A 25607-nucleotide genomic window follows, 5' to 3' on the forward strand; every position below is an offset into this window, starting at 1 on the left:
CCAAAACAAACCAATCTCGGCGCATCGCCAACTCCTTCGTCTCGAGGGTTTCTATCGGAGTAGCGACATGCCGCTCTAGATCGCATCTTGCGATCTAGGCAGCACAAGCCCCACGTTGTTCATGCGTTGCTCGTATCGAAGCGCTTTTGATGGCGAGCAACGTAGTTATCATTAGATGTGTTAGGGTTAGCATTGTTCTTCGTTTAAGCATGCTTACGTAGTGCGACCCTTGCATATCTAGCCGTCCTCACGCCTATCTCAGGTGTGGGGGCGGCACCCCGCTTGATCATTATTTAGTAGATCTGGTCCGTTACGATTGCTCCTTGTTCTACAAGGATTAGTTTAATATCTCGCAATAGTTTGGCCTTACAAAGGGGGGAGGATCTCGTGGCACGTAGGGTGGCGTTCGCAAGTCCTAAACGGGATGTTCCTAGGATCAACTTCATGTTGGTTTTTTGGCCTTGTTTAGGATCGGCTTACGAGCACCGTGCGTGGCCATCCGGCCCAACCTCGGAGTAGGATGATCCGATTATGTGGTGAAAACCCTAAATCGTCGTAGATCTCATTAGCTTCATCTTGATCAAGCAGGACCACCAGGTATTCGTACACCCCGTACGGATCATGGGTGGATCTGCTCTTTGAGCCGATTCACGGGATAACCCGAGAGCCGATCGAGGCTCGTATTTAACGTTTACATGTATGCCCTGCAGAAACTAAGCGAGGCAATCTCATCACCTTCCCGACCAGGTATAGGTCAGGTGGCACGCCCTGCACTTCGCAACGCCGCGTGTGACCAGAAGAGCATTGCGGGCCGTCGCTCGGAGGGGTCTCAGCCAGCCGCAGCTCTAGGCTCCCCCCGGCTCTACAGTGTTGACAAGGCCGCTGCCCGCCGGTGGGTTTTGGCAGTCAACAGGTTCTACATTTTAGGTGGGCATAGGTATGTCTTTTAGTTGCTAATGGTGGCTCTATGATTTGAATTAAAATACCATGATCACCTATTCTAATCTTGGGTTTAGGTTAGGAACAAATTAGGGTTCACATGTAATAATGGAACTAGGGTTCCTAATTAAGTTAGGGTTTTAGGTTTCACATGTAATGATGGTTTGTAATATCATTCAATATGGAATTGGGGTTTGCTATTTACCATATAGTACTATGGTTAATAACTTCAATTAAAGGTTGAAGTTTTTAGTAACTTGTAAATAAAATAATATTGAATTTGGCATTTTATTCTTTTTAACCAATTAATAATTAGGGTAATTATTAATCGTGGTTTAAATTCCACTAATAAAGATTAAATAAGGTATCAAATAAAGAAATTTAGTTTTTATATTTTCTTTATTTGCTTACTGGTTTTATTTATTTTATTAATGTTTTTCTTAATTTCTGAATTTTAATTACATTTAGAATTAAAAGAAAAGACTTAATTATTAAGTTTAAAACAATTAAATTTTTATTAAAAATAAAAATTTCATATTATATTTTTATTGGGTAGATTTTATTTTTAGGATCATTTTGGTATCTCATTTGAATTTTTCTGAATTATAATGAATTTTCTAGAATTATTTGAAGTTACAGCAATTTTCTGGAATAACTTAAATGAATAACGATTTTGTTACCGTGGCAGAACCTAACCCTAGTCACTGACCCGTGGGGCCAGGGCCACGTAGGCTGCCACGTGAGCAACGACTAGTCACAGTTTGACTGGTAGTTTGACTCTACCGGCGGTTAAACGCCGGCGAGACGCGTGCGGCGGCGCCGCCAATTCCTGGCACCCCCGGACGCGCTACTACCACTACTCGAACCCCCTCGACACGCTGAATCCATTGGTAAGGTTGGTTGTTCGAATGGCTCGCCGGAGCACCGCCGGAAACTGAAACCGTGGCGGAGCAAATCCGGCCAACTAGCTACTGTGAGCTACAGGCTATGAATCGGGGCAATTAAGGGCTTGGGAAGTGCGCTAGCTCACCGTGATGCTTCACAGATGGTCGGGGAAGGCAATCGGAGACGAAGACGACGGTGATTTCCTTTTCCCCGCGGGATACGGGTGAAAGGGAACGGATGATTGGAGGCTTCTGGGATCTCCCCAGATCGATTCCTTCCACCAGGTTGATCACCAGACTCAGGCGCATCTCCTGGATCTCCTCACGGATGCTGGGGCAGCTCCATTCGTCGGGTTCTTCCTCGACTCCGGCGACTACTGTGAGACGGTGGCGAGAATTAGAAGGGTTCGGAGAGCAATTGCGTGAGCGGAGCGGCATTAGGGTTCTTTGGTGATGCTTGGGAAGTATTTATAGGGCTTGGGACGGCCGGCAACGGCGGCACGACGGCGACGATCGGCCGGGATGCACAACGAAGTTGGTGCTACCACCGGGCACGAATCTTGGCGGTTTTGGATGCGGTGGACGTGAGAGAGATTATGGGCACCCTGTGGTTGGTCCTTGGCGTCCGCCCGCCCTTATCCTCGACGAGGAGGTGGCCGGCAAAGTGTGGTACGCCAACGCCGTGTCGTCCATGCGCAGGAAGACGAAGACCACGTCTTCACACGATTTTTAAAGCAAGGTGAAACGGTATGTGGTTTGGGTTGGGTTGGCCTGGTGGACTTCTGCTGGGCTCGTGTTGGGCTGCACTTGGTGGGCTTCTGCGGCCAGGTAAGGTCCAGGTGGTTTTTCTTCTCTCTTCTTTTTCTTCTTTATTTTCTGTTTTGTATTTCTACTTTGAATTTAGATCTGAATTAATTTTCTATCATGCAGGTATTGCAATTTAATTCATACAAGGGTTAGTCCAGGGTACTACAATTTCTTGAGTGTTGTATTTGCAAATTTAACATGACACTATATCATTAATTTATTAATTAATATTGGTATGTGGATTAAATTTTCCATATGGAGATGAATTTGAATAATAACTTTGAATTATTCAAATTGTTCCCTAAGTAATATTTTAATGTCACCTTGAAATACTTAGAGTAGGTATTACTCTCATCAGGGGTTTGGTTTTGATTCTAATGATAAGTGGTTGATTACCACTTATGGGTGTGAATTATTAAATATAGCACAAGGTTAATCTTTGGTTCATAATTGAAACCAAAGATATAGTTTGTGAGCAGTTTCTAAGGTTCTAATGAGATTCACCTAATGGCAATTGGTTTGAATCTCATCTATGGCCTGGTTTGTTTTATGATCACATAGTGATACATAAACTAGGGTTGAGGTTTAATTCAAGGTGGTGAGATGAGATGTCACCATATTGCATGTGCTAGGGTTAATCTCCCCTAACCAAGATAATATGATTACTTTCTTAATTGCTTCTGTGCTCATTTATTTATTAAGGATTTGAGAACTGGTTTTATCTTCTACCAATTAACTACAATTACTATCCTTAATTTATCATTAAATTAACTACATTGGTTATAGTTCTTTTTATAGTTAACTTTGGTCTTATGTATGAATGGTTTCTCACCATATTAAGTATGGAGTTTAACTCTAAGGTTTTCTTAGGTTCATTAATTTATGAAATATAGATATGGTAGGATTCTAATTGTGATCACCAAGTGGTTCACAAGTTAAGGTTGGGATATAAGTCTAGAGTTTCTTACTAGTGATCTCCCTATAATTTCATGTGGAAATGGGATCTACTTATACTAGTAGGGTTTAACTTATCCTCACATATCTCCAAAGCATGATCATATATTATATATGATCATCTTGTTCTTAATATCTTTACTTCAAATTCTTAAGGTTTATGATCATTACACAATTTATAATGATCAAGGTTGGACTTCTTAAGGTATCTCTCCTTGAATGGGTTTCTCACTCCCAAGATCAAGTGTTGACTTGATCAATTAAATATATACTATCTTTTATAGTTTCTTGAATGGGCAGTGGTTATGGTTGTCTCAATTATCTTGAGTATAACACCATAGGTTGAGCTTTCTCATTTAGGAATGGTTATTCTAGGGTTTATGGTGTACTCCTAATAGCTCCTTAGGTCTCTAGGCTAAGGTTTCATTTGGCTAGCTTAATTGAGTTGGTCTCTTCCTCACCTTATCAATTCAGGGGTATGGTATTATTCCATGTGATATTAGGTTATCTCACCTCTCCAAGGGAAATGGTTTTCAACCTAATAGTTTAATTCATGATTGTCCTTGAGTCTTAAATAAGTAGAGCTAAGAGTGGTATGAATGATCTCACTCATTTGGGAAGGACTTGAATGATACTCTAGGGTTCCTCTTGAAGATGATGATTTGAATACTTGGATGTATATCCAAGGTTTAACTCAAGGTTTGTTATTGCTTCTTTAATTATTAATATAGAACTCTCACCTCTCTAGGTTTGATGTATAATAACATGGAATAGAGAAGGATAAATATTTCTAGGGTTGATCTCCTTGTCATGATTCCATGAATGAAGTAAAACGAATACCATGGGGTTCATGGTAGAATCAAGGATTAGTTTAAGACATGGGAAAGATAAGTCTAGAATAGTTCTCCATTATATTGTTACTTGATTTCCCATTATTTGTATGTTCATATATTATGTCAGGGAATTCCATATTATGATCTTTTATGAGATCAATCATTTGATCATTGATTCTAGTGTTGTTGTGTTGATTTTAATTCCATTTGATCTAACCCCTTAGATCAAATTATCTCTACCCAAAACAATGTTTTAACAATGTCACATTGAGGTTTATAACGCTTGACTTGATGAGCTACTTCAATTCCACCAAGGTCAAGTGAAACTTCAGCCATCGTGACTGTTTTACTTTAAAGCGCGAAAATTCCCCAGATTTTCTATGCATGAATGCAATGCACACATCTGTGTCCTCTATTTTTTGTAACCCCATTACCTGGGATATTACAGGGGCTGACCACTTCAAGCCTCAGCCTTGGCCGCACCCCTTAGAGGGCCGGCGCCCAACCCCCCTCTCTCCCCAAACCCTAGCGGTCTCTCTCCTCCACCACATCCCGCACGCTTAAGCGAAGCTCCGCCGCATTTCTCCACCACCACCGACACCACGCCGTCGTGCCGTCGGATTCAAGAGGAGCTACTACTTCCGCTGCCCGCCGGAACGGGGAGGTGGACGTCGTCTTCATCAACAACCGAACGTGTGACCGAGTACGGAGGTGCTGCCCGTTCGTGGCGCCGGAAGCGATCGTGATCAAGATCTTCTACGCGCTTTGCAAGCGGCAAGTGAACGTCTACCGCAGCAACAAGAGCCTCATCTTGTAGGCTTTGGAATCTCTTCAAGGGTGAGACTCGATACCCCCTCGTTGCTACCGTCTTCTAGATTGCATCTTGGCTTGGATTGCGTGTTCGCGGTAGGAAATTTTTTTGTTTTCTATGCAACGTTATCCTACGAGAATTGCCCCCGGAGTCATCTCCACCGCCGTCTCCACCGCCATCTTCACCGCCATCGCTGTCTCCATGATGAGGAGGGAGTAATTCACCCTCGGGGCTGAGGGCTCTACCGTAGCAATGTGGTTAATCTCTCTCTCGTACTCCAATACAATGATCTCGTGAATTGCTTTGCATGATTGAGATCCATATGATGAGCTTTGTATCGCTACTAGGTTATGTGCTACTCATGTGATGTTATTAAAGTAGTCTATTCCTCCCGCATGGTGTAAAGGTGACTAGTGTGTGCACCGTGTGGTTCTTGTCGTAGGCTATGATCATGATCTCTTGTAGATTGTGGAGTTAATTATCATTATGATAGTATTGATGTGATCTATTCCTCCTTCATAGTGTAATGTGGACAGTGTGTGCACTATGTTAGTTCTTGGTTTATTTTGCAATGATCTATTATGCTCTAAGGTTATTTAAATATGAACATTGAATTGTGGAGCTTGTTAACTCCGGCATTGAGGGTTCGTGTAATCCTACGCAATGTGTTCATCATCCAACAAAAGAGTGTATGTAGCACATAAGAGAAAGAGTTATTTATTATGTGATCAATGTTGAGAGTGTCCACTAGTGAAAGTATGATCCCTAGGCCTTGTTTCCAAACATCGAATCTCCGTTTATTTACTGTTCTGTTGCATGTTTACTCGCTGCCATATTTTATTCAGATTGCTATTACCACTCATATACATCCATACTACTTGTATTTCACTATCTCTTCGCCGAACTAGTGCACCTATACATCTGACAAGTGTATTAGGTGTGTTGGGGACACAAGAGACTCCTTGTATCGTGATTGCAGGGTTGCTTGAGAGGGATATCTTTGACCTCTTCCTCCCTGAGTTCGATAAACCTTGGGTGATCCACTTAAGGGAAACTTGCTGCTGTTCTACAAACCTCTGCTCTTGGAGGCCCAACACTGTCTACAAGAATAGAAGCTCCCGTAGACATCAGTGGCTCGGGAGGGAGGGAGACTCGGGAGGGATCCATCTTCACCAACTGTTACTCCTTATTTAGCAACGCATAGCATCACTCTGACACGCGATATTAAGGGTAGCTAGAGTTCGAAGGGAAGGTAGGTAGGATAAGGTGATGCATAGTTGTCCTGAGAGCCTGCTACTCACTTGGAGTATATCGCAGAGTCGCAGCTTAGCTACAAGTATAAGGGACTTTGGAGTACATTCAACCTTGCAAATCAACCAAACTTGCCATGGTGGGCGTAACCATGCCCACCGTGGTAATGTCTGTAACCAGGGTGTCCATAGCCAATGTCGCCGTAGCCTCCATATCCCATATGTCCACAGTAGCATCCGTGCCCAACATGAGGAAGCCAATATCCTCCAGGTAGCCATGGTCCCGTGTGTCCTCCATGGCAGCTCCTACAGCCTAGAAAGAAAAAAAAGAAACAATTGAGACGAAGATGGGATGATGAGGAACCAACGACATGTATTCGGACTCCTAACAGTCATGAGGCTGAAGTCTGTCTGCTATGAAATCAAACATTGCAGACACAATTAGGACGGAACATCATATATACGGTATATACATGAACAATACATTATGCTAGTGCGGAAAAAAATGAGTCTGGTCGATGACGATCAAGAGATAAGCAAGAACAAACAATTGACATGCATGAATGGAGACCCATAAAAGTACAAGAATAATTTATGCTAAATATGGCAAATACAACAACTAGGGTGACACATCGTATACTTGAGAAAGGAGGGACACATTACCATGGTACCGCGTTGGGTAGTAGGAAGTGTACCCGTATTGCGGAGGGTATACAATAGGCAGAGGATATGCGTCAGGACAAGGGTAGGGTACCCTAGGTGGCGGGCAACCTAGAGGAGGGTATTCATATCCCTTCGGCGGATGCCCATGTCGACCACCATGCATCATGGCTGCGACTGGCACGTCTTTCTCCCCATGCTTGTCCTTCTCTCCTTCCATCGTTGCGCCACCATGCATCATAGTTGAGACCATCACCATGTCTTTCTCCTCATGCTTGTCCTTCTCTCCTTCCATGGCTGCGCCGTGGAGTTATATATACCTTCAAGAATTTTGCATTGTACATTATAACAACCAGGTGTAGTTATCCCCACCATGAGTATACATGCGGGTCATCGTGGCACGACATGAATCTCGTAGCACTGAAAACTTCAAGATGGTGATGTGTGGAGACAAAGTAGACAATCATGATGCAACAACTGTGTGAGACAGTTCAGAAATTAAAACCAGGTTCGTTGTTCACCAGCCAACCGATCAATGCAGACCAGGACCATATTTTCGATAATTCGATAGATATGTAAACCAACCCGCGAAAATCGGGCAAAAGAGCAAAAGTAATTTCGAAACCAAGGCTTTGCAGAGACAAAGATTGGAAGGGATTGATACCAATTCCGGAGGAGCAGCGGCAGGAGGTGGAGGAAGAGGGAATGGGATCCGATTTTGCGAGTTGGGTGTGGGTTCAGCTCTGCCCAATCCCACTTCTTATGCAGAGACAAAGATTGGAAGGAATTGGATTCCCGCCACCACTCACCCGATCGCATCGCGCGCGATTTCAGTTGATCGAACCAGAGCTAGCAGGTGGGTGCGGCTCGGAGCGCCTCTGCCGTGTGGGGCCTCTTGCCCACCCTGGCGCGCTACGTGTCGTCGTCGGAGAGAGCACGAACCGAGGAGCCGCTTTCGGCCGGGTGCATGCCCGCGACCTGTTCGACGGATTGTCATTCTCGATCGCTCTCTACTGCTAGGCGATCCAAGACAGAAATACTCCTGTTGCAGTATGTGGACGTAGAAGCACGACGACCTTTTTTTAATGCCGTCTAACTACCTAGATTCCAGAATGCAATATTATCTGTCATCTTAACTGAACGGCACATTAGCACAAGCTAAACCTCATAAGTACTGGTGTACTACAGATGGATAATCATGTCTTTTCTAGCTATTAATGAGACATCCAATGTTAGAAAAAGTTAATGAATATATGTATTCAAGTTTGATGGAATGCCATGTCGGTTATGCCGTGTAGCTTCAGCTGATCTCTTTCTGCCCTTGTCCGCGCCGTGTATACGAAAGAAAAGGAATCAGAAGATCGGTGCATGTACGCACGTGGAGCTAGTAGGTATTTGTTTATTTGGGATCGGTCCGACCGCCGTATCCCTCTCCAAAACTATTTCTTTTTAAATATGAACATAAATCCTTGCCTTGTACACAACCTTTGCACTCTGTACGCTTTAATGGTACTGAATCCAAATTAAAATTAACCAAAATTCGATCAGTACTGGATCCAATTTCCAGGCAATTCAACTTAGCCCATATATCCACCATATCTCTCCGATCCATCTGGGTCAATCCAAAGCAAGTTAAACACAGATCGATCAATCTTCAGCAACTGATTGGTTTATGTGTACTCTGCTACTCCTTATTTATCCAAACATAGCATAAGTCGAGCGGGCACAATTAAGCATAGCCAGAGCACCAAGTTGTTGACGTAGGATAATATAAGGTGATACATTTAGAGTAAGAGTGCTGGCAGCCCAGCTACAAATATAAGAGTTGGAGTACAATCAACCATGCAAATCAGCACTTCCACCTCTTGAACTTGCCGTGACCATGCTTCCCGTGGTGGTGATGATGGTGGCCGTGGTGGCCGTAACCGTGCCCACCATGGTAATGTCCATAACCGTGGTGTCCATGTCCGTGGCCGTGGCCGCCGTAGCCTCCATATCCCATATGTCCACCGTAGCCTCCATGTCCCCCGTGAGAGAGATGGTGTGCTCCATATGCACCGGCAGCGAGACCTGCACCTCCAGCTAGCCATGGTCCCATGTGTCCACCACCATGGCTGCTCCCATAGCCTAACAGAAATGATTTGGTTAACGCATGGCTTCAGACCCATAAACGATGCAAGGATAACTGAAACTAGTAGTCATATCAGGAAGCTGAAGTCTGTTTGCTAAGCAATCTAACATTCCAAATACAATTAGGATGCTACACATATAACTTAAGAATAAGCATTAAATTACCATGAGAATATCCGGAATGAGGATAGCCACTGGATGGAGGGTACCCATATTGCGGAGGGTATGCAATAGGTGGAGTAGGATATGCCGGGTAGGGTACTCCTGGTGGTGGGTACCCCTGTGGAGGATATCCATATCCCTGAGGTGGGTACCCATAACCACCACCACCATGCATCATGTTCGAGAACAGCCCCCTATCTTTCTCATCGTGCTTGTCTTTCTCCTCATGCTTGTCTCTTCCTCCTTCCATTGTGCGCCGCTAAGGTACCTATAGCGCTTGACATTGTAAATTGTAAGGAGAGAAATGTCACATGAAAGAAAAAAAAATCCGGTTGTATTATGGTTACAACTAAATTTATTCGGTTGCATACTTGTTATAACCGGAAAATTCAATTCCAAGTTGATTTTTTTTCCAAGTTGAACTATGATTGCAACTGATATTGTCTTTTCAACTATGTGTAACATCTTTTGAATGACACTTAAACCAATAATCATTCGAATTCAAATGAACACTAGGCAGACCATACAATAATCCCCATCGTAGCTATATATTTAACAATCTTAGCATTCATGAATCACCACTAAGAGTTTCAAGCCGGCGTTATGATGAGACAAAGTAAAAATCATGTGAGGTTTGAAGCCACTGGCTTAGAGGACCATTCCACATCGACTTGTGAACTACCGTGTGACTAGTCTACACAACAAAGGGGTACTTCACGACCATCAACAAACTCCTCGGAGGCTTCTTCTGGTCAGCAACCACTGAGGCGAGGAAGGGGCACTGTGTTGTTGCGTGGGACACGGTCTACTCTCCAAAGGACCTAGGGGGCCTAGGCGTCAAGAATCTAAAAATTCTAAAGTACGCTTTGAGTATGCGTTGGAGATAGATGGCGATGTCGGAGGAGGACAAGCCGTGGAAGGATTTGGATTTCGAGATTGGGGGGAAGCAGAAGAGATGTTTCAGAGTTGCATCAAGTGCCAAGTGGGCAATAGCAAGAGGCTCCTTTTCTGGAAGGAGAGATGGTTATCTTGGCAGGGGCTAGATCAATTGGCTTCAACCCTGATGACCTATGTAAACACGGCGGCCAAATCTATGACAGTTGCCCCGCCTGGGTGGGTGCGATCAGGGGTGCACCCTCGGTACCAGCTACAGTGGAGTTCATGCTGACCTGGAAACGTGTTCAGCAGGTGGTTCTGAACGAGGCTCCGATAGTCACTTGGAAGCTTTCCTCTTCGGGAAATTACACAACAAAGTCCGCGTACCAAGCCTTCTTCTTGGGCAGAGAGAGAGCCATGGTAGCTACTGATCTGATCTGTGGAGTGCAGGAGCCCCATGGCAGCACAAGATGCACATGTGGTTTGCCATGAAAAACCGCCTAACAGGTTGGAGCGGAGAGGGCTGCAGCACCCGGCGGAATGCCCTCTTTGCTGTCAAGAACCGGAGACGACAAGCCACTTGACACTCCAGTGCTCCTTCTCACGTCAAGTTTGGTACAACATCTTGCTTCAATGGAGGTTGCACAGGTTCACGCCAACGGCTAACGCAGAGATCGCGGCATGGTGGAGTGCGCTCTCAGAGTCAGTACCTAGAAAGAACAGGAAGGAGATCAACGTCCTAGTGGCCAGAAGTCTATGGCTGGAGAGAAACAGCAGGGTCTTCGACAAATTTGCTACCCTGCCCATGAAGCTTTGCCGCAAGATCAAATCAGACTTTAAGCGGTGGAAGAGGGCAGGCCTATGTGGAAAACCGAGAGAGATCAAGTAGTTTTTCGGTAGCCCTATGTGTGGAGTGTGTAGTCACCGTTCGCATGTGATCGGTGCTCTGCCTATAACCTGAATTCTTGTAAATGTTTCTCCTTTCTATCTTAATGAAGAAGGCACGCAACCCTCAAGCGTGTTTTTGAAAAGGGTGTGAGCAGCGGAAAGTGTCTTTGGCACAAGAGTACCAATACTCCTGAGTTTTGAAAATCCTATTTTTTTGGGTTCTAAATTTTGTACAATTAAATAATCATATACATATGAATATTTCAAAGGTACAGTAGAAATTTTAGAGAAAAATATGTTATATTTTGAGTTATACAAAAAAAACAAATTTCTGACAAATATCTACTCCCATACACAACAACATTTTTTTTCCCGTAGCTCAAAATACAACACAATTTCTAAACTTCGCACGAGTATTCAGGACATGTGTATGTATCCAGAGAATACATTTGCTGATTTTTTTATAGAACATAGAAGTGCAACTTTTAAATATTTTTAGAAAACTGGAGCACTGGTACGCAATCGTATCATTTCGAGTCTAGAACCCATGAGGTACCACGAGATCCACGAGTTGTTACCAAAAAAATATTTGGAAAAACACTGCTTCTACGGTGTACATGCAACTTTGTGCTGATCTGGGTGCCCATGAATCCACGATGAACAGAGAACACAATTCACAAACTAAAATCCTGGTTAGTCGTTCACCGATCAACCGATCAATGAAATTACGACAAGGATCATGTTTTGATCGATCGATAGATCACCGCGTTCATTCCATGACCACAAAAACCCGCAGAAATCGAGCAAGAACAAGAGAAGAAAGTCCCAGAGACGAAGATAGGAAGGGATTGATACCAATTCAGAGGCAGCAGCCGATACGATGCGTCAGGAGGAGGAGCGCAGGATCCGATTTCGCGAGTTGGGTTCCCTCCGCCCACCCCACTTCTTCTTATACCAGGGAATCCGATTCGGCTGCCACTCGTCCACTCGCGTCGCGCGCGGAGAATTGGAATCCGAGCAGTTTGGCAGCGCCACCTTAAGACTGATATTTCGGGAATGCACGCCGGGCTTCGCCGTCGGAAATAGCACGAGTGGAGGATATGCTTTTTTCCCCTGGATCAGGCCCCCGACTTGTTCGACGGAATGCCATGCCGGCCTGGACCCGTGCTGCGCCGTTGTTCAGGCACGCACGCACGCAACTTAAGGATCCCTACAGCGCATCAAGACCGGCTCGGAATCCTCTAACCAACGCCGGTGAGAATCATCACTTAGAGGTCGTTTGGTATCCATTATTTAATCTTGGAATCCTGAAATTTATTTTAAAATTTCATAGGTTGGCTGTTTGGTTGCCACAGAATTGGGCCATCATTTTATTTGGAAAATCCAGCAAAATGATGCCATGTGTAATCACAATTTCGAGCTGAAACCTGTCATTCACAATTCCTGTGGCAACCAAACAAATTCAATATTAAATTCTACAGTCATTTACAATTCCTGTGGCAACCAAACAAGTGTCCATTTCTGAAATTACAATGTAAATGAAATGAATACATGTATTCATTTCAAAATGCTACAAATGAAATGAAAACCTGGCTTCCAAACGACTTCTAATAGTTTTGCTGATGTTGTGCGCGCGATTCTTGTTTGTTCATTACCGCCTGGTGATGGCGTGTAACTCACACGTTCGTTGGGAACCCCAAGAGGAAGGTATGATGCGCACAGCAGCAAATTTTCCCTCAGAAAGAAACCAAGGTTTATCGAACCAGGAGGAGCCAAGAAGCACGTTGAAGGTTGATGGCGGCGGGATGTAGTGCGGCGCAACACCAGGGATTCCGGCGCCAACGTGGAACCCGCACAACACAACCAAAGTACTTTGCCCCAACGAAACAGTGAGGTTGTCAATCTCACCGGCTTGCTGTAACAAAGGATTAGATGTATAGTGTGGATGATGATTGTTTGCAAAGAACAGTAAAGAACAAATATTGCAGCAGATTTCTATTTCAGATGTAAAAGAATGGACCGGGGTCCACAGTTCACTAGAGGTGTCTCTCCCATAAGATAGCATGTTAGGTGAACAAATTACTGTCGGGCAATTGACAAATAGAGAGGGCATAACAATGCACATACATGATATGATGAATATTGTGAGATTTAATTGGGCATTACGACAAAGTACATAGACCGCTATCCAAGCATGCATCTATGCCTAAAAGTCCACCTTCAGATTATCATCCGAACCCCTTCCAGTATTAAGTTGCAAAACAACAGACAATTGCATTAAGTATGGTGCGTAATGTAATCAATAACTACATCCTCGGACATAGCATCAAGGTTTTATCCCTAGTGGCAACAGTACATCCATAACCTTAGAGGTTCCTGTCACTCCCCGCATTCACGGAGACATGAACCCACTATCGAGCATAAATACTCCCTCTTGGAGTTAAGAGCAAAAACTTGGCCAGAGTCTCTACTAATAACGGAGAGCATGCAAGATCATAAACAACACATAGGTAATAGATTGATAATCAACATAACATAGTATTCTCTATCCATCGGATCCCGACAAACACAACATATAAAATTACAGATAGATGATCTTGATCATGTTAGGCAGCTCACAAGATCCAACAATGAAGCACATGAGGAGAAGACAACCATCTAGCTACTGCTATGGACCCATAGTCCAGGGGTGAACTACTCACTCATCACTCCGGGAGGCGACCATGGCGGTGAAGAGTCCTCCGGGAGATGATTCCCCTCTCCGGCGGGGTGCCGGAGGTGATCTCCCGAATCCCCGAGATGGGATTGGCGGCGGCGGCGTCTCAGTAAGGTTTTCCGTATTGTGGCTCTCGGTACTGGGGGTTTCGCGACGAAGGCTTTAAGTAGGCGGAAGGGCAACGCGGGGGGCCACACGAGGGCCCCACACACCAGGCCGGCGCGGCCAAGGGCTGGGCCGCGCCGCCCTAGCGTGTCGGCGCCTCGTGGCCCCACTTCCTTTCCCCCTCGGTCTTCTGGAAGCTTCGTGGAAAAATAGGCCCCTGGGCGTTGATTTCGTCCAATTCCGAGAATATTTCTTTACTAGGATTTCGAAACCAAAAACAGCAGAAAACAAAGAATCGGCTCTTCGGCATCTCGTTAATAGGTTAGTGCCGGAAAATGCATAAATACGACATATAATGTGTATAAAACATGTAGATATCATCAATAATGTGGCATGGAACATAAGAAATTATCGATACGTCGGAGACGTATCAGCATCCCCAAGCTTAGTTCTGCTCGTCCCGAGCAGGTAAATGATGGCGTGTATTTCACACGTTCGTTGGGCAACCCCAAGAGGAAGGTATGATGCGCACAGCAGCAAGTTTTCCCTCAGAAAGAAACCAAGGTTTATCGAACCCGGAGGAGCCAAGAAGCACGTTGAAGGTTGATGGCGGCGGGATGTAGTGCGGCGCAACACCGGGATTCCGGCTCCAACGTGGAACCCGCACAACACAACCAAAGTACTTTGCCCCAACGAAACAGTTGAGGTTGTCAATCTCACCGGCTTGCTATAACAAAGGATTAACCGTATTGTGTGGAAGATGATTGTTTGCGAGAGAAAATAGTAAAACAAGTATTGCAAGCAGATTTGTATTTCGAGTATTAAAAGAATGGACCGGGGTCCACAGCTCACTAGAGGTGTCTCTCCCATAAGATAAAAGCATGTTGGGTGAACAAATTACAGTCGGGCAATTGACAAATAGAGAGGGCATACCAATGCACATACATGTCATGATAAGTATAGTGAGATTTAATTGAGCATTACGACAAAGTACATAGACCGCCATCCAACTGCATCTATGCCTAGAAAGTCCACCTTCAGGTTATCGTCCGAACCCCTTTCAGTATTAAGTTGCAAAGCAACAGACAATTGCATTAAGTATGGTGCGTAATGTAATCAACAACTACATCCTCGGACATAGCGCCAATGTTTTATCCCTAGTGGCAACAGCACAAGCACAACCTTAGAACTTTCTCGTCATCGTCCCGGTGTCAATGCAGGCATGAACCCACTATCGAGCATAAATACTCCCTCTTGGAGTTAAGAGCAAAAACTTGGCCAGAGCCTCTACTAATAACGGAGAGCATGCAAGATCATAAACAACACATATGTAATAACTTGATAATTAACATAACATGGTATTCTCTATCCATCGGATCCCGACAAACACAACATAGAGTATTACAGATAGATGATCTTGATCATGTTAGGCAGCTCACAAGATCCAACAATGAAGCACAATGAGGAGAAGACAACCATCTAGCTACCGCTATGGACCCATAGTCCAGGGGTGAACTACTCACTCATCACTCCGGAGGCGACCATGGCGGCGTAGAGTCCTCCGGGAGATGAATCCCCTCTCCGGCAGGTGCCGGAGGAGATCTCCGTAATCCCCCGAGATGGGATTGGCGGCGGCGACGTCTCCGGAAGGTTTTCCGTATCGTGGTTTTTCGCATCGGGGGTTTCGCGACGGAGGCTTTAAGTAGGCGGAAGGGCGAGTCGGGGGGCCGACGAGGGCCCACACCACAGGGCGGCGCGGGCCCCCTTGGCCGCGCCGCCTTGTGGTTTGGCCACCTCGTGGCCCCACTTCGTATGCTCTTCGGTCTTCTCGGAAGGTTCGTGGCGAAATAGGCCCCGGGTCTTTGTTTCGTCCAATTCCGAGAATATTTCGTTACTAGGATTTCGAAACCAAAAACAGCAGAAAACAAGAATCGGCACTTCGGCATCTTGTTAATAGGTTAGTTCCGTAAAATGCACGAATATGACATAAAGTGTGCATAAAACATGTAGGTATCATCAATAATATGGCATAGAACATAAGAAATTATCGATACGTCGGAGACGTATCAAGCATCCCCAAGCTTAGTTTCGCTCGTCCCGAGCAGGTAATACGATAACAAAGATAATTTCTGAAGTGACCTGCCATCATAACCTTGATCATACTATTTGTAAACATATGTAGTGGATGCAGCGATCAAAACAATGGTAATGACATGAGTAAACAAGCTGAATCATAAAGCAAAGACTTTTCATGAATAGTACTTCAAGACAAGTATTAATAAGTCTTGCATAAGAGTTAACTCATAAAGCAATAAATCAAAGTAAAGGTATTGAAGCAACACAAAGGAAGAGTAAGTTTCAGCGGTTGCTTTCAACTTGTAACATATATATCTCATGGATAATTCTCAACATAGAGTAATATAACAAGTGCAATATGCAAGTATGTAGGAATCAATGCACAGTTCACACAAGTGTTTGCTTCTTGAGGTGGAGAGAGATAGGTGAACTGACTCAACATAAAAGTAAAAGAATGGTCCTTCAAAGAGGAAAGCATCGATTGCTATATTTGTGCTAGAGCTTTTATTTGAAAACATGAAACAATTTTGTCAACGGTAGTAATAAAGCATATGAGTTATGAAAATTATATCTTACAAGTTGCAAGTCTCATGCATAGTATATTAATAGTGCCCGCACCTTGTCCTAATTAGCTTGGACTACCGGATCTTTGCAATGCACATGTTTTAACCAAGTGTCACAATGGGGTACCTCCATGCCGCTCTGTACAAAGGTCTAAGGAGAAAGCTCGCATTTTGGATTTCTCGCTTTTGATTATTCTCGACTTAGACATCCATACCGGGACAACATGGACAACAGATAATGGACTCCTCTTTAATGCATAAGCATGTGGCAACAATTATTATTCTCATATGAGATTGAGGATATATGTCCAAAACTGAAACTTCCACCATGATTCATGGCTTTAGTTAGCGGCCCAATGTTCTTCTCTAACAATATGCATGCTCCAACCATAAAGGTGGTAGATCTCTCTTACTTCAGACAAGACGGACATGCATAGCAACTCACATGATATTCAACAAAGAATAGTTGATGGCGTCCCCGTAAGCATGGTTATCGCACAACAAGCAACTTAATAAGAGATAAAGTGCATAAGTACATATTCAATACCACAATAGTTTTTAAGCTATTTGTCCCATGAGCTATATATTGCAAAGGTGAATGATGGAATTTTAAAGGTAGCACTCAAGCAATTTACTTTGGAATGGCGGATAAATACCATGTAGTAGGTTGGTATGGTGGACACAAATGGCATAGTGGTTGGCTCAAGGATTTTGGATGCATGAGAAGTATTCCCTCTCGATACAAGGTTTAGGCTAGCAAGGTTATTTGAAACAAACACAAGGATGAACGGTGCAGCAAAACTCACATAAAAGACATATTGTAAACATTATAAGACTCTACACCGTCTTCCTTGTTGTTCAAAACTCAATACTAGATATTATCTAGACTCTAGAGAAACCAAATATGCAAACCAAATTAGCAAGCTCTAAGTATTTCTTCATTAATGGGTGCAAAGTATATGATGCAAGAACTTAAACATGAGCACAACAATTGCCAAGTATCAAATTATCCAAGACATTTTAGAGTTACTACATGTGGCATTTTCCAATTCCAACCATATAACAATTTAACGAAGAAGAAACTTCGCCATGAATACTATGAGTAGAGCCTAAGGACATACTTGTCCATATGCTACAACGGAGCGTGTCTCTCTCCCATAAAGTGAATGCTAGGATCCATTTTATTCAAACAAAACAAAAAACAAAAACAAACCGACGCTCCAAGCAAAGTGCATAAGATGTGACGGAATAAAAATATAGTTTCAGGGGAGGAACCCGATAATGTTGTCGATGAAGAAGGGGATGCCTTGGGCATCCCCAAGCTTAGACGCTTGAGTCTTCTTAGAATATGCAGGGGTGAACCACCGGGGCATCCCCAAGCTTAGAGCTTTCACTCTCCTTGATCATATTGCATCATACTCCTCTCTTGATCCTTGAAAACTTCCTCCACACCAAACTCGAAACAACTCATTAGAGGGTTAGTGCATAATAAAAATTAACATGTTCAGAGGTGACACAATCATTCTTAACACTTCTGGACATTGCATAAAGCTACTGGACATTAATGGATCAAAGAAATTTATCCAACATAGCAAAAGAGGCAATGCGAAATAAAAAGGCAGAATCTGTCAAAACAGAACAGTCCGTAAAGATGGATTTTATTAGGCCACCAGACTTGCTCAAATGAAAATGCCCAAATTGAATGAAAGTTGCGTACATATCTGAGGATCATGCACTTAAATTGTCTTAATTTTCTGAGCTACCTACAGGGAGGTAGACCCAGATTCGTGACAACAAAGAAATCTGGAACTGCGCAGTAATCCAAATCTAGTACTTACTTTACTATCAAAGACTTTACTTGGCACAACAAAACTCAAAACTAAGATAAGGAGAGGTTGCTACAGTAGTAAACAACTTCCAAGACTCAAATATAAAACAAAAATACTGTAGTAAAAACATGGGTTGTCTCCCATAAGCGCTTTTCTTTAACGCCTTTCAGCTAGGCGCAGAAAGTGTAACTCAAGTGTTATCAAATGGTGGTGCGTCTACAGCGGGGTTTGGAGTTTTCTAAACCATGCATAGTATATTGGATACATAAGTTTCAGCGTCTCCCTTTTCATTAGTCTTAGGCTTGCTACTCTCATCAAACAAATTTTCAGGAACAAGCCAAGCATAGTTATTTTCTAGTGCATCATTCATAGCTAGGAGCTTACATGGTATTGGTGCTTTGATCTCCCCACCATCATTAGCATTATTAGTGCACCTTATCCTATCCATATCCATTTTTTCAAGGAGTCCAACAAAATTAGTATGAGAACCAAGCATATTAAATTTAGCGAAGACCTTTCTAGCCTCTCTTGCTAGACCACCAAATTCTCTAAGAAGGGTTTCTAAAACAAAATCTTTCTTTTCCCCTCTTCCAAATCACCAAGTGTAAGAAACATGTGTTGGATTATAGGATTGAGATTAACAAATTTAGTTTCCAACATGCGAACTAGAGCAGCAAGCAGCAATTTCATAAGTAGGAGCAAGTTCTACCAAGTGTCTATCTTCAAAATCTTCAACGGTACTAACATGGGTGAAAAATTCTTCTATATTGTTCCTCCCAATTATAGACCCTTGTCCTACCGGTATGTTTTTGTGGTAAAATTAAAAGGAAACATGATGAATCAAGTAAAGTAAATGCAAGTAACTAATTTTTTTGTGTTTTTGATATAGTGCAGCAAACAAAGTAGTAAATAAAATAAAGCAAGACAAAAACAAAGTAAAGAGATTGGGAAGTGGAGACTCCCCTTGCAGCGTGTCTTGATCTCCCCGGCAACGGCGCCAGAAAAGAGCTTGATGGCGTGTATTTCACACGTTCGTTGGGCAACCCCAAGAGGAAGGTATGATGCGCACAGCAGCAAGTTTTCCCTCGTAAAGAAACCAAGGTTTATCGAACCAGGAGGAGCCAAGAAGCACGTTGAAGGTTGATGGCGGCGGGATGTAGTGCGGCGCAACACCAGGGATTCCGACGCCAACGTGGAACCCGCACAACACAACCAAAGTACTTTGCCCCAACGAAACAAGTGAGGTTGTCAATCTCACCGGCTTGCTGTAACAAAGGATTAACCGTATTGTGTGGAAGATGATTGTTTGCAGAGAAAATAGTAAAACAAGTATTGCAACAGATTTGTATTTCAGTATTAAAAGAATGGACCGGGGTCCACAGTTCACTAGAGGTGTCTCTCCCATAAGATAAAAGCATGTTCGGTGAACAAATTACAGTCGGGCAATTGACAAATAGAGAGGGCATAACAATGCACATACAAGTCATGATAAGTATAGTGAGATTTTATTGGGCATTACGACAAAGTACATAGACCGCCATCCAACTGCATCTATGCCTAGAAAGTCCACCTTCAGGTTATCGTCCGAACCCCTTTCAGTATTAAGTTGCAAAGCAACAGACAATTGCATTAAGTATGGTGCGTAATGTAATCAACAACTACATCCTCTGACATAGCGCCAATGTTTTATCCCTAGTGGCAACAAGACAAGCACAACCTTAGAACTTTCTCGTCATCGTCCCAGTGTCAATGCAGCATGAACCCACTATCGAGCATAAATACTCCCTCTTGGAGTTAAGAGCAAAAACTTGGCCAGCAGCCTCTACTAATAACGGAGAGCATGCAAGATCATAAACAACACATATGTAATAACTTGATAATTAACATAACATGGTATTCTCTATCCATCGGATCCCGACAAACACAACATAGAGTATTACGGATAGATGATCTTGATCATGTTAGGCAGCTCACAATATCCAACAATGAAGCGCAATGAGGAGAAGACAACCATCTAGCTACCGCTATGGACCCATAGTCCAGGGGTGAACTACTCACTCATCACTCCGGGAGGCGACCATGGCGGCGTAGAGTCCTCCGGGAGATGAATCCCCTCCGGCAGGGTGCCGGAGGAGATCTCCGAATCCCCCGAGATGGGATTGGCGGCGGCGGCGTCTCCGGAAGGTTTTCCGTATCGTGGTTTTTCGCATCGGGGGTTTCGCGACGGAGGCTTTAAGTAGGCGGAAGGGCGAGTCGGGGGCCGACGAGGGGCCCACACCACAGGCGGCGCGGGCCCCCTTGGCCGCGCCGTCTTGTGGTTTGGCCACCTCGTGGCCCCACTTCGTATGCTCTTCGGTCTTCCGGAAGGTTCATGGCGAAATAGGCCCCCGGGTCTTTGTTTCGTCCAATTCCGAGAATATTTCGTTACTAGGATTTCTGAAACCAAAAACAGCAGTAAAACAACAATCGGCACTTCGGCATCTTGTTAATAGGTTAGTTCCAGAAAATGCACGAATATGACATAAAGTGTGCATAAAACATGTAGGTATCATCAATAATATGGCATAGAACATAAGAAATTATCGATACGTCGGAGACGTATCAGTATCAGTAAACGATAACACAGATAATTTCTGGAGTGACATGCCATCATAACCTTGATCATACTATTGTAAACATATGTAATGAATGCAGCGATCAAAACAATAGTATTGACATGAGTAAACAACTGAATCATAAAGCAAAGACTTTTCATGAATAGCACTTAAAGACAAGCATCAATAAGTCTTGCATAAGAGTTAACTCATAAAGCAATAAATCAAAGTAAAGGTATTGAAGCAACACAAAGGAAGATTAAGTTTCAGCGGTTGCTTTCAACTTATAACATGTATATCTCATGGATAATTGTCAACATAGAGTAATATAACAAGTGCAATATGCAAGTATGTAGGAATCAATGCACAGATTCACACAAGTGTTTGCTTCTTGAGGTGGAGAGAGATAGGTGAACTGACTCAACATAAAAGTAAAAGAAAGGTCCTTCGCAAAGGAAAAGCATCGATTGCTATATTTGTGCTAGAGCTTTTATTTTGAAAACAAGAAACAATTTTGTCAACGGTAGTAATAAAGCATATGTATCATGTAAATTATATCTTACCAAGTTGCAAGCCTCATGCATAGTATACTAATAGTGCCCGCACCTTGTCCTAATTAGCTTGGACTACCGGATCATCGCAATACACATGTTTTAACCAAGTGTCACAAAGGGGTACCTCCATGCCGCCCGTACAAAGGTCTAAGGAGAAAGCTCGCATTTTGGATTTCTCGCTTTTGATTATTCTCAACTTAGACATCCATACCGGGACAACATGGACAACAGATAATGGACTCCTCTTTAATGCATAAGCATGTGGCAACAATTAGTATTCTCATATGAGATTGAGGATATGTGTCCAAAACTGAAACTTCCACCATGATTCATGGCTTTAGTTAGCGGCCCAATGTTCTTCTCTAACAATATGCATGCTCCAACCATTAAGGTGGTAGATCTCCCTTACATCAGACAAGACGGACATGCATAGCAACTCACATGATATTCAACAAAGAGTAGTTGATGGCGTCCCCGTAAACATGGTTATCGCACAACAAGCAACTTAATAAGAGATAAAGTGCATAAGTACATATTCAATACCACAATAGTTTTTAAGCTATTTGTCCCATGAGCTATATATTGTAAAGGTGAAGAATGGATATTTTAAAGGTAGCACTCAAGCAATTTACTTTGGAATGGCGGAGAAATACCATGTAGTAGGTAGGTATGGTGGACACAAATGGCATAGTGGTTGGTTCAAGGATTTTGGATGCATGAGAAGTATTCCCTCTCGATACAAGGTTTAGGTTAGCAAGGTTATTTGAAACAAACACAAGGATGAATCGGTGCAGAAAAACTCACATAAAAGACATATTGTAAACATTATAAGACTCTACACCGTCTTCCTTGTTGTTCAAAACTCAATACTAGATATTATCTAGACTTTAGAGAGACCAAATATGCAAACCAAATTTAGCAAGCTCTAGGTGTTTCTTCATTAATGGGTGCAAAGTATATGATGCAAGAGCTTAAACATGAGCACAACAATTGCCAAGTATCAAATTATTCAAGACATTTTAGAATTACTACATATAGCACTTCCCGATTCCAACCATATAACAATTTAACGAAGAAGATTCAACCTTCGCCATGAATACTATGAGTAAAGCCTAAAGACATACTTGTCCATATGCAACAGCGGAGCGTGTCTCTCTCCCACACAGTGAATGCTAGGATCCATTTTATTCAAACAAAAACAAAAACAAAAACAAACCGACGCTCCAAGCAAAGTACATAAGATGTGATAGAATAAAAATATAGTTTCAGGGGAGGAACTCGATAATGTTGTCGATGAAGAAGGGGATGCCTTGGGCATCCCCAAGCTTAGACGCTTGAGTCTTCTTAAAATATGCAGGGGTGAACCACCGGGGCATCCCCAAGCTTAGAGCTTTCACTCTCCTTGATCATATTGCATCATTTCCCTCTCTTGATCCTTGAAAACTTCCTCCACACCAAACTCGAAACAACTCATTAGAGGGTTAGTGGACAATAAAAATTAACATGTTCAGAGGTGACACAATCATTCTTAACACTTCTGGACATTGCATAAAGCTACTGGACATTAGTGGATCAAAGAAATTCATCCAACATAGCAAAAGAGACAATGCGAAATAAAAAGGCAGAATCTGTCAAAACAGAACAGTCCGTAAAGATGGATTTTATTGAGGCACCAGACTTGCTCAAATGAAAATTCCCAAATTGAATGAAAGTTGCGTACATATCTGAGGATCACGCACGTAAATTGGCTTAATTTTCTGAGCTACCTACAGGGAGGCAGGTCGAAATTCGTGACGAGCAAAGAAATCAGTAAACTACGCAGTAATCCAAATCTAGTATGAACTTTACTATCAAAGACTTTACTTGGCACAACAAAACACAAAACTAAGATAAGGAGAGGTTGATACAGTAGTAAACAACTTCCAAGACTCAAATATAAAACAAAAATACTGTAGTAAAAACATGGGTTGTCTCCCATAAGCGCTTTTCTTTAACGCCTTTCAGCTAGGCGCAGAAAGTGTGTATCAAGTATTATCAAAAGATGAAGCATCTTCAGCGGGGTTTGGAGTTTTCTCAACCATGCATAGTATATTAGATACATAAGTTTCAGCGGCTTCCTTTTCATTAGTCTTGGGCTTGCTACTCTCATCAAACAAATTTTCAGGAACAAGCCAAGCATAGTTATTTTCTAGCGCTTCATTCATTTCTAGGAGCTTACATGGTATTGGTGCCTTAATCTCCCCACCATCATTAGCATTATTAGTGTATTTTATTCTATACATATCCATTTTTTCAAGTGTTCTTTTAAAGTCGGTATAAAAGCCAAGCCTCTTATGCTTAATAAAAACTTTTCTAGCTTCTATAGCTATATCTTCAAATTCTGGCACTAAGACTTTTAGAACAAAATCTCTCTTCTCTCCCCGCTCCATATCGAAAAGTGTAAGAAACATGTGTTGTATCATGGGGTTGAGACTAATAAATCTAGCTTCCATCATGCGTACCAAACAAACAGAGGCATCTTCATAAGTAGGGACAGCTTTTGCAAGTGGTATATCTTTAAGATCTTCATGCATACTAACATGGGTGAAAAATTCTTCTATATTATCTCTTCCAATTATAGACCCTTGTCCCACAGGTATATCTTTTACAGTAAAATTAAGAGGAAACATGTTGAAATAAGTAAAGCAAATGCAAGTAACTAATTTTTTTATGTTTTTGATATAGAGTGCAAGAAAGTAAATAAAGTAAAACTAGCAACTAATTTTTTTTGTGTTTTGATATAATGCAGCAAACAAGAAAGTAAATAAAATAAAGCAAGACAAAAACAAAGTAAAGAGATTGGATTGTGGAGACTCCCCTTGCAGGGTGTCTTGATCTCCCCGGCAACGGCGCCGGAAAATATGCTTGATGGCGTGTAACTCACACGTTCGTTGGGAACCCCAAGAGGAAGGTATGATGCGCACAGCAGCAAGTTTTCCCTCGGAAAGAAACCAAGGTTTATCGAACCAGGAGGAGCCAAGAAGCACGTTGAAGGTTGATGGCGGCGGGATGTAGTGCGGCGCAACACCGGGATTCCGGCGCCAACGTGGAACCCGCACAACACAACCAAAGTACTTTGCCCCAACGAAACAGTGAGGTTGTCAATCTCACCGGCTTGTCTGTAACAAATGATTAGATGTATAGTGTGGATGATGATTGTTTGCAAAGAACAAGTAAAGAACAAGTATTGCAGCAGATTTGTATTTCGGATGTAAAAGAATGGACCGGGGTCCACAGTTCACTAGAGGTGTCTCTCCCATAAGATAGCATGTTGGGTGAACAAATTACGGTCGGGCAATTGACAAATAGAGAGGGCATAACAATGCACATACATGATATGATGAATATTGTGAGATTTAATTGGGCATTACGACAAAGTACATAGACCGCTATCCGAGCATGCATCTATGTCTAAAAAGTCCACCTTCGGGTTATCATCCGAACCCCTTCCAGTATTAAGTTGCAAAACAACGGACAATTGCATTAAGTATGGTGCGTAATGTAATCAATAACTACATCCTCGAACATAGCATCAATGTTTTATCCCTAGTGGCAACAAGTACATCCATAACCTTAGAGGTTCCTGTCACTCCCCAGCATTCACGGAGACATGAACCCACTATCGAGCATAAATACTCCCTCTTGGAGTTAAGAGCAAAAACTTGGCCGGAGCCTCTACTAATAACGGAGAGCATGCAAGATCATAAACAACACATAGGTAATAGATTGATAATCAACATAACATAGTATTCTCTATCCATCGGATCCCGACAAACACAACATATAGAATTACAGATAGATGATCTTGATCATGTTAGGCAGCTCACAAGATCCAACAATGAAGCACATGAGGAGAAGACAACCATCTAGCTACTTCTATGGACCCATAGTCCAGGGGTGAACTACTCACTCATCACTCCGGAGGCGACCATGGCGG

The 25607-nt window shown here is 42.9% G+C and overlaps 2 protein-coding genes across 2 annotated transcripts; both read right to left on the minus strand.

The window, feature by feature from the left end:
- Positions 1-6466: 6466 nt before the first annotated feature.
- LOC124650307 (prismalin-14-like) lies at positions 6467-7683 on the minus strand. Its single transcript, XM_047189850.1, has 2 exons — positions 7142-7683; positions 6467-6791 (listed from the first exon to the last, which is right to left on the minus strand). The coding sequence occupies exons 1-2, from the start codon at positions 7431-7433 to the stop codon at positions 6601-6603; spliced, it is 483 nt and encodes a 160-aa protein (XP_047045806.1). The 5' UTR covers positions 7434-7683; the 3' UTR covers positions 6467-6600.
- A 1087-nt stretch (positions 7684-8770) lies between these two features.
- Positions 8771-9714, minus strand: LOC124708214 (glycine-rich cell wall structural protein-like). Its single transcript, XM_047239901.1, has 2 exons — positions 9434-9714; positions 8771-9265 (listed from the first exon to the last, which is right to left on the minus strand). Exons 1-2 carry the CDS (start codon positions 9678-9680, stop codon positions 8988-8990), a joined length of 525 nt encoding a protein of 174 aa, XP_047095857.1. The 5' UTR covers positions 9681-9714; the 3' UTR covers positions 8771-8987.
- Between the last annotated feature and the right edge of the window lie 15893 nt (positions 9715-25607).

This window comes from Lolium rigidum, chromosome 4 (assembly GCF_022539505.1).
Source record: "Lolium rigidum isolate FL_2022 chromosome 4, APGP_CSIRO_Lrig_0.1, whole genome shotgun sequence".
In the NCBI taxonomy this organism is placed as follows: domain Eukaryota; kingdom Viridiplantae; phylum Streptophyta; class Magnoliopsida; order Poales; family Poaceae; genus Lolium; species Lolium rigidum.